The 12,789-nt window shown below is 31.8% G+C and overlaps 2 protein-coding genes across 4 annotated transcripts in view; one reads left to right on the top strand and one right to left on the bottom strand.

Annotated features, from left to right (window-relative positions):
* On the top strand, nt 249-5,331 carry LOC107611319 (chaperonin-like RbcX protein 2, chloroplastic). Its single transcript, XM_016313281.2, has 5 exons — nt 249-829; nt 1,780-1,871; nt 3,358-3,415; nt 3,971-4,036; nt 4,907-5,331. The coding sequence occupies exons 1-5, from the start codon at nt 548-550 to the stop codon at nt 5,027-5,029; spliced, it is 621 nt and encodes a 206-aa protein (XP_016168767.1). The 5' UTR covers nt 249-547; the 3' UTR covers nt 5,030-5,331.
* Nucleotides 7,439-12,789, bottom strand: part of LOC107611237 (armadillo repeat-containing protein 8) — a 5,414-nt gene continuing 63 nt past the window's right edge. Inside the window, exons 1-9 of one of the 3 annotated variants that reach the window (XM_021116776.1) lie at nt 12,368-12,789; nt 11,072-11,791; nt 9,934-10,029; nt 9,773-9,802; nt 9,191-9,425; nt 8,950-9,110; nt 8,274-8,552; nt 8,013-8,193; nt 7,439-7,870 (exon numbers count right to left, since the gene is read on the bottom strand). The exon at nt 12,368-12,789 is cut by the window's right edge and continues 63 nt beyond it. In XM_021116776.1, the coding sequence (XP_020972435.1) occupies nt 8,143-8,193; nt 8,274-8,552; nt 8,950-9,110; nt 9,191-9,425; nt 9,773-9,802; nt 9,934-10,029; nt 11,072-11,791; nt 12,368-12,691 (1,896 nt within the window). In that variant the 5' untranslated portion in view covers nt 12,692-12,789 and the 3' untranslated portion in view covers nt 7,439-7,870; nt 8,013-8,142. Of the gene's footprint in view, nt 7,871-8,012; nt 8,194-8,273; nt 8,553-8,949; nt 9,111-9,190; nt 9,426-9,772; nt 9,857-9,933; nt 10,030-11,071; nt 11,792-12,345 lie in introns of all 3 variants that reach the window. The other 2 variants (XM_021116772.1, XM_021116778.1) reach the window with 2 other exon arrangements.

The raw sequence follows: 12,789 nt of genomic DNA, 5'->3' as shown, positions 1-12,789 counted from the left end.
TAGGTAAAAACTCAGGTGCAATTAATTTTACGTGAAATTGATAGTTGAGAGCTGTTAAATGATTTGAATGATTTGACTAATTTTTTATCTGACGACTCTCAGTTATCAACTTCACGTGACTGCACTGAATTTTCACAAAAAAATTAATGTAAATATAATTTTTTTTCTTTTTTATTGGTATTCCAATGTTTTATATATTTGTTGGACAATTTAGGACCTCAAAATGTTGTCTGGTTAAGGTTCACACACACCCTTCAAAAAATCCACCCACCTTCCTATCTTGGACCCAAAAGCCAATTCCTTTCTTTCTTTCTTTCTCTCTTTTTCCTCTTCAACCTTCATTCAACAACTACATGCGTCTTTGACTATACAACTTCTCTAAATTTTCCCAAGTTCCTTGGAACACCCAACTATTATATTACCCTTCAATTTGTGTTCTTTATTTTAATTTCCTTGGTATACTTATTACATATCTCCAATTCTCTTTGAAACTCTACATTAATAATAATATCAATATCTTTGATTTGGCAAAAGTAGTGTTATTAAGATGATGGGTGCTTTATCGGTGGTGGGTTCATCAGTGATGGAATCACACACAGGTCCATGTTTGTGTGTGGATCATCATGCACATGCAACAAGTGTGAGTCTAAAGAGCAACAATAATAATATTATGGAGTTGAGAAGTTCCTTCATTGATCCAATGAGAGAGTGGAGGCTATGTCTTAGTAGAAGAAGTTTCAAGAAGCAGCAGCGAAATCATTATAGGAGATTCAACATTCTCAACGAGCTTGGTGGTCAATATGAGGAGACTTTTGATGATGTTAAAACGGTAATTAACATATACAAATCATTTATTTTCTGTTTAAATTAATTAAGAATTTAAATTTTATTTATTTACTTACATTATTGTTGTCCCATCTAATAATCAAATTAGTATTTTATGTATAGAGAGCTAATGGAATATCTGTACAATGTGTACAATGGAGGTTTAGGGATGTCCAATTCAGTATTAAAGATATAACCATTAGTGTTATCTTTTCCTATCAGTTTAAGCTTTTAGGATGAATGATTTCATGACATGGTATCAGAGCTCTAGATCCGAAAAGTCAAGAGTTTGATTCTTGGTGAACCCCAAAATCAGTTTAAACTTTTGGGATGAGTGGATGAGATGTTTATTATCCTGGTACCCGGATGATTATTCTAGATAGTATGGATAATGTTCATTTTTTAACTCATAGCCTATTGTATACATTATACAAATATTCCATTGGCTCTCTAACAGGATTCTTTTGAAATACTATGTTGATACTTTTCTGAAAACTCTTAAGAATTAATTAGAAACTTATTTATTTAATATTGTAATATAATTTAGTGTTCCTTCTTCGTTTTATTTTGTTAGAATTTTTTTGGGTCAAAAAGTTAAATTTAATTTTGATGTAGTGATAATGTAACACGATCATCCAATTAAATTTTTCATGTGTTCAAATGATATTTTAATTAATGTCTTTGGAAATTAATTATTTTTACTCATGACAACAAACCACTAATTTTCTAAGTAAAATTTTTATACTAACAGAACATAAAAATTAAATTTTGAAACATTAAGCAGATAGATAGAAGCATACATGAATGATTTTGTAGTAAGTAGGCAGAGCATGTTGACACCAAATGAGTAGTTAATGGTAGCACAGAAATTAAAATTAAACAACTGACAAAGTTGAATTAAATAAACGAAATGTGGTTTGTGATCTAATTGATACTTACATTTTTTGGACACAGCAAATGCTCAACTATTTCACGTATAAGGCTGTGAGAACAGTTCTTCAGCAGTTGTATGAGATGAACCCTCCTCAATATACCTGGTTCTACAAGTAAGTTCAATTTTTATTGTCCATACATAGATGATTTCAGACCAATCCCGTAGTGTTTTTCGAGATTCACGATTTTCACTATTTTAGTTCTTCAAATTCAAAATTCATTATATTAGATCTAGTTCTAGATACTATATTGATCCTTGGATCTTTTTCGACACGTTAAATCAAACTAACGAAATGGTGAATTAGCATTGATTTGCCACACTAGATATAAGGCTAAATAATATTTTTTTGGTTTTGACATTTAAATAAGACAAAAACGAAATCCTTTTGGAAAATTAAAAAAGATAAAATAGTTTATACATAATATACACTCTTCTTTATATTCTCATTTTGCCTTGTTTAGACCTCAAAATAAAACGACACCATTTAGTCTTATATTTAGGATAATAAGTCAGAGCTAACTACTTTAATATTTTATTCGTTAACTCAATGATAGAAAAGTTTAAAGATTAATATAATGCTTAAAACTGAATCTTAGGACCAATATAATAAATTTTGAATTTGAGAGATTAATAAAATGATGAAAATTGTAAATTTGAAGGGTTACTTTAAGAATTTAGTCGATTATTTCAACCAAAACTTCGATGCCTCCTAGCTATTATTGATGATACCCTTAATAGAAAATTTATCATACATACTAATCTATTATGTATACAAATTGTAACCAATGATTATTTTTGTACCGCTAGTAGGTGACCTGATCAATTAAGCAGTGTTCAATATGATTATTGAACTTGAACCTGGTAACTCAATAAAAACTATTTCATAATTAGATTCATGACACTACTAAATATAGTTCAAGTCAGCTAAAATTTCATTGCACCTGTCTTTTTTGTCAATTTAAATAATGGTAAATTAGACTGACATTCCCTCAACCTCAAGTTATTTGATAGTTTGATTTATCATGTTTATACTAGCCTTACTAGGAGTAAAAGAGATGAGTGTTATATTTTACAAAATATAATTCAGTGGTGTCAATGTCACGTTTAACAAAATATAAAGGTATTAAAACTCAGTTTAGATTGACTTTTGAAAAAAATATTTGTTTTTTTTTTTAATTTGAAAATAGTCATTTTACATTTAGATACATTTTTTGAAAGAAATTTTTAAATATTAAAAATATCTTTTATTTTTATTTTTTTTAAAGTGATAGGGTCTAATCACCCAAAATAATTAAATAGTTAATATTTAATTTAAAAGTACAAACATTTTTTTTATTTGCTATAAAAGATAAATTCGACAAAAATTTGATATCAAAGTGATAGAAGCAGATAATTGGCCAACTTTTTAGAATGACGAAATGAATGTTATAGAAGTTGTAAAAGGTGGTTGTGGATGCCTAGTTACAAGTTGATTGGTATAGCAAAGTGGACAAAATTACATACTCTCTTGAAGTTATGAGATAATACATACAACGTCTAATTGATTTATAAAGTCATACACTAATCGCCATGCTAACTGAATTTTTCTATGTTGGCAGTTTTGTTGCATCGAACAAACCAGGAGATGGGAAACGTTTTATTCGAATCCTCGGAAAGGTATTTTTCAGCATCCTTAGCATTTCATTTGTAGAGAATATAATTGATAAAAATTCATGTGATTGATTAATGATTTTGTGTTTAGATTCCAAGTATATTAAAAATGAAAATGTACCATGAATTATATAAAAGATTTTTTAATCTTTTGCTCAAAATATTCTTCAAAAAGTTATTAAAAAGCCATGCACATATTAAAAATCAAATTATCAAAATAGTATTTATATATATTACATATATTATTTATATATTTTTAATATATATTTTAATCCGTAATATAAAAACTGATTTAATAACTAATTTTTTTATGAACATATAACGTGATTAAAGTATTATATGCTCTTCTCTTGATACCGAAAACATTGACAATAAAAATGAGCTAATATATACTTTCTTTAGCAATTATATCATGCATTTCATACTCAAGGATCTGACTCTACAACTTCATTGATTCCTACCATATATCCAAGTTTCATGTCTACATATGATTTGCATTAAATATTTCACGTTACAATAAATTGTAAATGATGCCTTATATCGTTTTGTCACAATTGATAGGAGCAACAAGATCTCGCTGAAAGAGTGATGGTTACTAGGCTTCACCTCTATGGTAAATGGGTCAAGGTAATGGAATAAAAAAAATACTCCCAAACATTCATAAGCATATTAAAAATAGAGTAAAATATCAATCTCATCCTTGGCACAAAAACAATAAAAAGTAATCTTTTTCAAATGGGGAGGAACAAGTTTTCATTTTAAAATCTTAGCGACAGCAACTTTATCCTCCAACTTTTTTGTCAGGGATGAGATTGAGAGTTTATTTTAGCAATCTTTAACACTATGTTTGGTTTGATGGAAAATGAATGAAAAAAAAAAAATAAATGAAAAGAAAATGGATAAAAAATGATATTTTTCTTTGTTTGGTTATTAAAGAAAATAGGAAGGAAAGAAAATTTGTGTGGATCCCACTAAAAAAATTTTCTTTCCATCACAAGCAAGAAAATAAGAAGAAAAGTGTTTAGTTATATTCTTAGTTATATTATTATTGACAAATATTAATATAAATTTAGTTTTAATATATTATTATAATAAAAATTTATATTTAAACTTTATATATATTAGATAAATAATTTAAATCAAATATATAAAATTATAATATTTTATAATATTTATAAAATATAATAAAACATGAATAAATAAAAATATTTATACTTTATTTTATGAAAAGGGTATTAATGTAATTTTATGCTATTATGATTTTCTTTCTTCTCACTTTTCTTTTCATCCAAATAAAGGAAAATTTTCTCTCTATTTTCTTTCCATCTATTTTCTATTCATCCAAACAACATACAAATAACTCAACTTTTCTTTTTATTTTCTTTCCTCTTATTTTCTTTCCTTTCCTTTTCTTTCTAACATCCAAACAAAGTGTTATGGAATGTGGATTGATGAAATTATATTTATGAAATTTATCTACCTTGATGGTAAATGCAGAAATGTAATCATGCCGAGATATATCAAGAAATCTCTGATGAAAATCTAGAGTTGATGAGGGAACGGCTCATGGAGACAGTAATATGGCCCTCAGATGACTCAAACACAGAAATGATTGGCTGATAACCTTTTTTTTTTCTTATCTCAGTCCTCGGTTTTCACTTCTGTTTTTTCAGCTTCTTTATTAGCCTAGGTATAACTATTGTTTCAATACCAAATGTGTCCGTTACATTATTTTCGCAGAATAGGATTATTGGTGTTATACGTTCTGTAAATTTGTATATATAAATATATATGCAAATCATTACTTAGACACTTTGAGGAGGATTTACGAATGGCTTAAAAATATATGCATTTGTGAAGAGTGTTTGCAAATGTTTCATCGAAAAAAAAAAAAATCCTCAACATTGCAGCCATTTCCAGATCATAAGCCACTTTCAGCATCCGATTATGTTAGATTATTTTAGATTTAATTATTCTATTGGTCTTTATAATTTTATCAAATTTTTAATTAAGTCCCTATGTTTTTTTTTCTTTTCAATTAGATCCTTACATTATTTTTAATTTTATAATTAAGTCCTTTTTATGTCAAAAACGTTAAAATTAACAGAATATTTCTATTAAAATAAATATATGCGGTCAAACATCTAGTTAGGTTTTTAATTATGAATACCTTTAATTTGCGAAAAAATATTCAGTTAATTCTAACCTTTTTTACACTACGAATGACCTAATTATTAATTATAAAACTAAAAGCAGTGTAGAGACCCAAAAATAGAATCAAACTGAACAATCTAATGTGATGTGCTTCTACCACAGATGCTGATAATTAAACAACCACGTAATTTCAGCATGCAAGTAACTAAAACTAAAAATACAAAGTGAAAAAAATCTCACATATAAAGCAAATTGTATGTGCCAAAATCTCAGAAAGATCTCTGGGTTTGCCTAACTCTCTTCACAATAAGGAACTAAAATCTTATATATGTGCCAAAATATCTAAATTAATTTCAACTTTATTCATTGTTCTGAACTTCTCTTCACATGAAATTGTTGAAACAAATTTTCATGTAAAATAATCCATTATCAATATGGAAGCTTTCCACATTGAGCCCGGTCTAAATATTAATAAGAAACGTACACCTTGTACAATTCCATTTTTACCTGAAGGTCCCATAAATTTTCTTTTCAACCTCCGGAAGCTAGATTTAAGTATTTAAGGCTACGTTTAGATGAGAAATTGAGATTGAGAGATTCAAACTGGAAGACAAAGACTAAATTAAGTCTCTGCTATATTTGATGTTAAGTGTACAGGATCAATGCAAAGCAAGACAAAAACTGAATGAACGGTTTTCTAATCAATAATTTTTATGTACGTGATTGCAGTTGATCAAGATATGTATAACATACAAATAGTGGAAATTAATTAGAAAGACATGAAAAGTCTTATAGTTCATAGGAGAATGTGAGCAATATTTCCTAATTATCAAGAATAGGTTAGAAGAATAACATAGTACAATAACTAACCGGTGCGTTCTCTGGTGGCCATCTTTGTCTCATGGCTATGGTAGCTATAAGTGACTGAAAAATTAAAATGAAACACGTGAAAGATAGAATGTTTGCTGACCATAATTTTGACCGGCGCAGTAAATTTTTTTTCTTTTTTTTTGGTCTTAGCTTCTCAGCATCAACGAAACAATATACTAGTAAAGAAGAAATGTGGGTCAGAACAAGAAAAAACATTATCTAATCATATAATTTCTCTTCTTGGATTCAAGCTATCAGATTTGGTTTGCCGCTACAAGTAATAGCCTTAAGTCGGTGAGAAATGTCTTCTTCTACCTGGAGTTACATGGAACCGAATGTGATCTTTGTTTTGACAGGATTTCTTGCTACAGTTCCAGCAATCGGTATCCATGGCCACCGCCGCCCATCTGCCTCCGCGCCTCTTCCTTGATGAGATTGCTTCCTCCGTTCCCTGCCATAATTGGAGGCTCTGTTTTCATTTACCCAATATCCAATTTTTCCTTTTTTTTTTTGCCGCCATCGCCTCCATCATCTTGTACCACACCACCATCACTCCGTTAACTCTTCCCGCTTTCCGTCAGCTCCGACATGAAATTTGTCTTATCCATGTATTTAGGTAAAATACATTCCCTCAATTAGTTATAAGTATGATTTGAATGTAACAGAAATTTTAATCAGCTTTTTTTCATGGCCAAATATCACTTTTTTATTTGTCCAAATATCACTTTTTTATTTGTTAGTTAATTTATAGTCACCTGTAGTCACTATTAACTTAGCCACCATAGACGTGGCCTAACTAAAATACTTACCCTACATGTATTTATCCCTTCAGTAGGCTCTTCGCCACAATCACCACGAGTATCAGTCATGATCGTCCTCCCAAATATGTTTATAACCGTTTCTATTTAAATTGACCAAGAATTTTGATAAAAAAAAATAAAACATAAAAAAAGACTATGCTTCCTTTCTCAAAACACTGCCTAACAAATTATTTGGAATATAGCATTCATGAGAAACAACTAAGAAGCATTGTCGAAACCAAGTGGGCTCAGGGCTTTTCCAGCTTTTGGATCAGAGCTCAAATAATTTAAGAATCAGAAAGACAGAAGTTTACAAGGATTTAATTGTATGGTGCTTACATATATGGTGCCTTTATATGGTGCTTATATATACAGTACTCCCTTAATTGTCAGTATGCCTAAACCAGAATGAAGTTGAAGCTGAGTTCTAAACTATACATTTACTACTCATATCTTACAACACTAAGCCTGTAAATCTACATTGATCCTCTGATTTACAAAAAGTAGCACATAATATTGTGTGCAGTTAAGAAAATGAGATGCTGAAATTAACCTGGTCAGGAGTGCTTATGGAATCAGAAAGCTTTCACACTACTCTGACTGGTTAAAAAAGAAAAACTAATGCAACTTGATACACCTGGAAAGGGAAACATTAAAGAAGCAATCAGATATATGACATAATAGAAAACTATTATCTTCTAAGGAAACTTCTCGGGACACCCATAATCAGTAAACAGAGTGCCCTATTGAACATCATCTGCTGAAAAAAATTAACATACCATATTGAAAGCTGATTTTGAATGCAGGATGCAACATACATAAGATGTGAATACAAAAGGAAACAATTTCTATTGAAATCTCCCATCTTTGCCTGTGCCAAAGGGATTGTATCCAAGGATTTGATTAGATTTAGCTATCACCAAAAGTAATAATCTGCCCAAGTGCATGTCTTGCACGAAGCTGCAGCAATAGAAGAAAATTAACATAATACTTAACGAAAGTGTAAAACGAATTTAGTTTGGGATGAAGAATAAAAGAACCTTCACATCCATGTGAAAATCATTGGCCATCCTCTGTATTTGAGAAACTATGCCAAGCCTACGCAAAATCATAATTCGACCAAATGCATTGGGACTTTCAGGAAGAGTGAGATTAACTATAACCCAAATAGAAGCTGAGCGTAAATGCCAGTTATTGCTCTGCAGAAACTGGTTGAAAAAAGAGTGAGACTCATTCTCTGCTTGAGGAAAAAGTAGCTGCATTACAGATTCCTTATGAAACTCATTTCCGCTAGCAATATTGACGAATACATACATCCCCTACAAGGAAAAAGAACCAAGACATAATAATCAGCTTAAAGGAAAAGAACCATTCAATAAAATTAGTCCATACCTGTTATTTTAATAAATAGAAATTCTTTCTTGTGCTTAGTTATCATATTGATGTGTTATTCTATAACGGTATTGACATTAAATGACAATGCCATTTAGGAAAGAATGACAAATTATAGATAACAAGCCAGTAACTAAATTGACCACAACCCCAGTCCTTAAGGTATAGATATAAAATATTTGAAATATTACAGCATAGTGATATCAGTACAACAAAACAGCCTTATCCCATTAAGTGGATCGCTACACAGTGATATTAAGAGAATCTGGAAATTTACATCATCTACTCTATACAAAAATAATTAGGTACAAAAGATACTCCAACCTGTATACCAATTTCAACTTTTGAAGATTTTTGTAATTGCCTTAAAATAGCATCTAGTATGATACCATCTTCAGCAAAAGCATATTCAACAGAGTATATACATCCGTGAACAAAATTGCGGACAAGGCCCATAGTTTGTTCTTGAACAGAAGGCTCAGGATCTGCAGAATACACATAATCAAGGACAACTTACTCGGTAGATATGAATTAATCAGAAAAAGAAGACCTTGAGTGTCAATACCACAGATAAGGCTAGCGATTGCTGATGCTGTCAATTCCACAAAAATTACTTCCTTGCATATTTTATCTGCGTGGAATACCATGTTCCTCAAGGCCCATATAGCATTTAACCTTAGAGATGAATCCATAGACTTTGTCAATTGCACAAGCTCTTTAATGCCTCCATATTGCATGAATACTGACTTATGCAATGAAAATCCAATCGCTATGTTACTGATGACACCAAGGGCTGCAACCTGGAGATAAGAAAGGAAATGTTCCACCTTGATGGCCTTAAACAACATTAATGAGGCTATATGTGTTTAGTTATGGGAAATGAGAACAATTTTTTCTCTTCAAAGAATAGGGATTGTGAAAAGAACATGACACCTTGAGTCTAATTAAAGGCAAACGCCTATTTATGGTTAATAATAGGTCATACGATAACATATACAATGTGTATTTGACAGACTTAAAACCAAAATAAAATAACACCTGAATTATCATCAGAACAGCATACGCTGTCACATATTGATTAATGAGCAATAGATGAACATTCAGTTTAACCTAGATACAAACAAACATTATAGATACAACAGGATACCTGGACATTAGTAGAATGATCAGAGAGAAGCTGAAATAGAGAAATGGCAGCCTTTTCAGTCAAAAAATGACCTGCACTCAGAGTCTGAATAAAATTTTATGAGACTTGAGCTTTACATAGCATAAAAGACTTCAAGTACCAAATGTATCTCATTTACAGACCTTGATTGAACGAGAGACACTTCTTAAGCAAACACAAGCTGCAGCACGTACAATGGTGTCATCATGGGTTAAGGCATCGACTACTAGATCCAATACCTATATTCAGATTTGTTTTAAAAAAATAAAAATGAAAAAGAAAGAAAATGATGATTAAAAATGTGTACTTAATATATGAATAAACAGTTATCTAGTGAAAGCTGCATTATAACTTCATCTATTATGGCCTGAGAAGAAACGTCAAAATTGGTTCTAGTAGAAAATAGATGGGAGCTTGGGATGGTATAAAATATTACGTCAATAGTATAAGTATACAGACTCACTATCACTTCTAAATAATTAAATTCATCAGTTTGTCTAAAAGATGCAAAAGTTCCAATCTTTATGTTAGACTTCACTGTATTTTGCCAAAAATGGTTGCAAGGTAGTTAACTCAATGGGGTAAAAGTTTCTTTAGTCTTTACCAGCAAGGCAGCAACAATGCCAGGAATATTTTTTAAACAAAAATTAAAAAAAGAAGTAAAAAACATAAAAACTAAAAACAACAACAACTACTACTACTTTATATCTAAACTCTAATATACATAACCTAAGAAATTATTGCTAAAAAGAAAATAATATGAGCTAATTAAATTTAAAAATGATTTCCATTGTACAAAAATAGTTCTGGGAAAAAAAATGCAGTACACATATACATGGATGAAAAGTCACCCAAAAAAAAAATATATACATGGATGAAAATGCATGGCACCAAAAATGAAAACGATAGAGAGATCTTAATCACCTTACATACAAAATATAGATATCACAGTGACATATTCCAGGATGAAATGATGCCATGGGAAAAGGAGTGCATAAAGGAAAAATAACATCATTTTCTGGAAAAATAATTTGCTTCCTACCCCATTATTAGTCCTTTGATACACCCTCCCAATGGTGCTAATTTTTTTTTTACCAACTGAAAAAACCAGTAACATGACAAACAAGTTCCTATGGAAACTGCTAGCAGAAGCATTGTAATTAAAGTTTTGCTTTTGCAGCAGCAAAGGCATTGCAGATAACAAAACATTGCAAGAAAAGGAAATGGGGACTAGCAATGAATATAAGAGATTTTCTTAATAGTGTCAATGAAACAACTTACCTGCAATGAAATAAAACTTGACCTGCAACACTCTAATTTTGAGCAAAGATTACCCAAGGCCAGAAATACACCTTCAAGGCGCTTTGGAGGTAAAGGATGCTTTTGCAAGGTACTACAGAACTTATCAATAGCATTTGCCTCAAATGCTAACTTATGCATATCTTCTTTATCTGCAATCAAACTTGAGAAAGCAAAAGAAGCTTCATCTCCAACTTGACCAGAGTCATCAAGGAGCTCGAGCAAAATGTACACTAATTTGGTTTTGGTTCCTATGTCTTGGAGATAGCAGGAAGAAGAATTCTTTACACAAATCAAACACAAGCAAGCTAATAACCTTGTCCGAGGAAATCTGTCCTTAGTTAATTCAATTACAGAACTTAATGCTCTTCCACTATGAAGGTCAACAAACTTTGAGATAACTTCTGGGTCGTTTTTAATGATTGCAGCTAAGGACTCTAAACTAGCATCTCGTTGACTCAGAGAGCCATCGAGAAGGCTAATAAGCTTCTCCAAAATGCCAGCACAACATAATTTATTTTGTTCATCACTTGTCTCACAAGAATGAATAACAATGCCTGCACCAAGTACGGTAAGATTTTCATTCTCACTCTTCAACAGTGAACGAAGAAAGTCGATGTTCTCCTCTTTAAAAAAATCATACTTTGGAGCTAGTTTTGATTGATAAATCATTCGTAGAGATCGGGCAGCAGCGTCTACAACCTGAAACAGGAGGGACAAGGCTATCAAGATTCAAGAGAAAATCAACAATCAATAAGCCACAAGCATTTCCTGTTTTTATCTTTCAACCCAACGCACTGGAATCACTCAATTGCCTTCCATTTTCACTCCCTTTCCGTTTTCACTCCAAACTACCATCCCCTAACCAAGAAAGACAAATTTTCACTGTGGCAACACTAACAAGCATTTAATTGATCCGAGAATATACTAAAAAATGATAGTGACAAATAACAAGGAAGATTTTAAAGCCCAACTCCACACAATTAGGAAGAGAAAAACAGTCACAATAGAGAAATAATTCCAAAAATATATTCTACCACTCAAGAAGAATTAGGAAGCATTAATTACATTCCCAAAACCATAATTAAACTCCAGAAAAGGAAATTGCAATTTAAATAAGTAATTCTGGCAGAGAGCTTAAATGACTGAAAATCTGGAATGAAACGAAATATAGTGATCGAACAAATTGCGGATGAAACAATCAAATTCATGAATAAAAATAAAAATAAAAATAAAAATAAAATTGAAGAAATAACCGTTCCGATCATCGGAATTGACCTTCACATCCGAAGCGGAGAGGAGCCTGATCAAATGAGGAAAAGCTCCGGCGTCGAGGACAGCGCGGACGCCGGCGTCGACGCCGCAGGCGAAGCTTCCAATCGCTGCGGCGGACTGGACGATAAGGCTGTCATCGGAGTCGGCGTCGGCGATGGCAGCGGTGACGGCGGGGACTGCACCGAGCTTGATGTACGAGAGCTTCTTGGTGCGGTTTCCGATGATCTGGTTCTTCACCTCTCTGACAGCCTTAAGCTTTACCTCTCCATCGGAGGAGGCCAGGCGGTCTAGAATGTGATCGGACGAGGAAGCGGATGCAGTTGGCATGGAAGCTGTGGCGGAGGTCGGTGGCGGTATCGGTGGCGGAAGCTCATGCACGGGGGAGGAGTTGGAAGTGGTGGCTCTGCGCTTTCCACAGCCAAGAA

Source organism: Arachis ipaensis, chromosome B01, assembly GCF_000816755.2.
Source record: "Arachis ipaensis cultivar K30076 chromosome B01, Araip1.1, whole genome shotgun sequence".
Taxonomy (NCBI): Eukaryota; Viridiplantae; Streptophyta; class Magnoliopsida; order Fabales; family Fabaceae; genus Arachis; species Arachis ipaensis.
The sequence above is the reverse complement of the archived record's forward strand: the minus strand, read 5'-3'. Positions and strand labels throughout refer to the sequence as shown.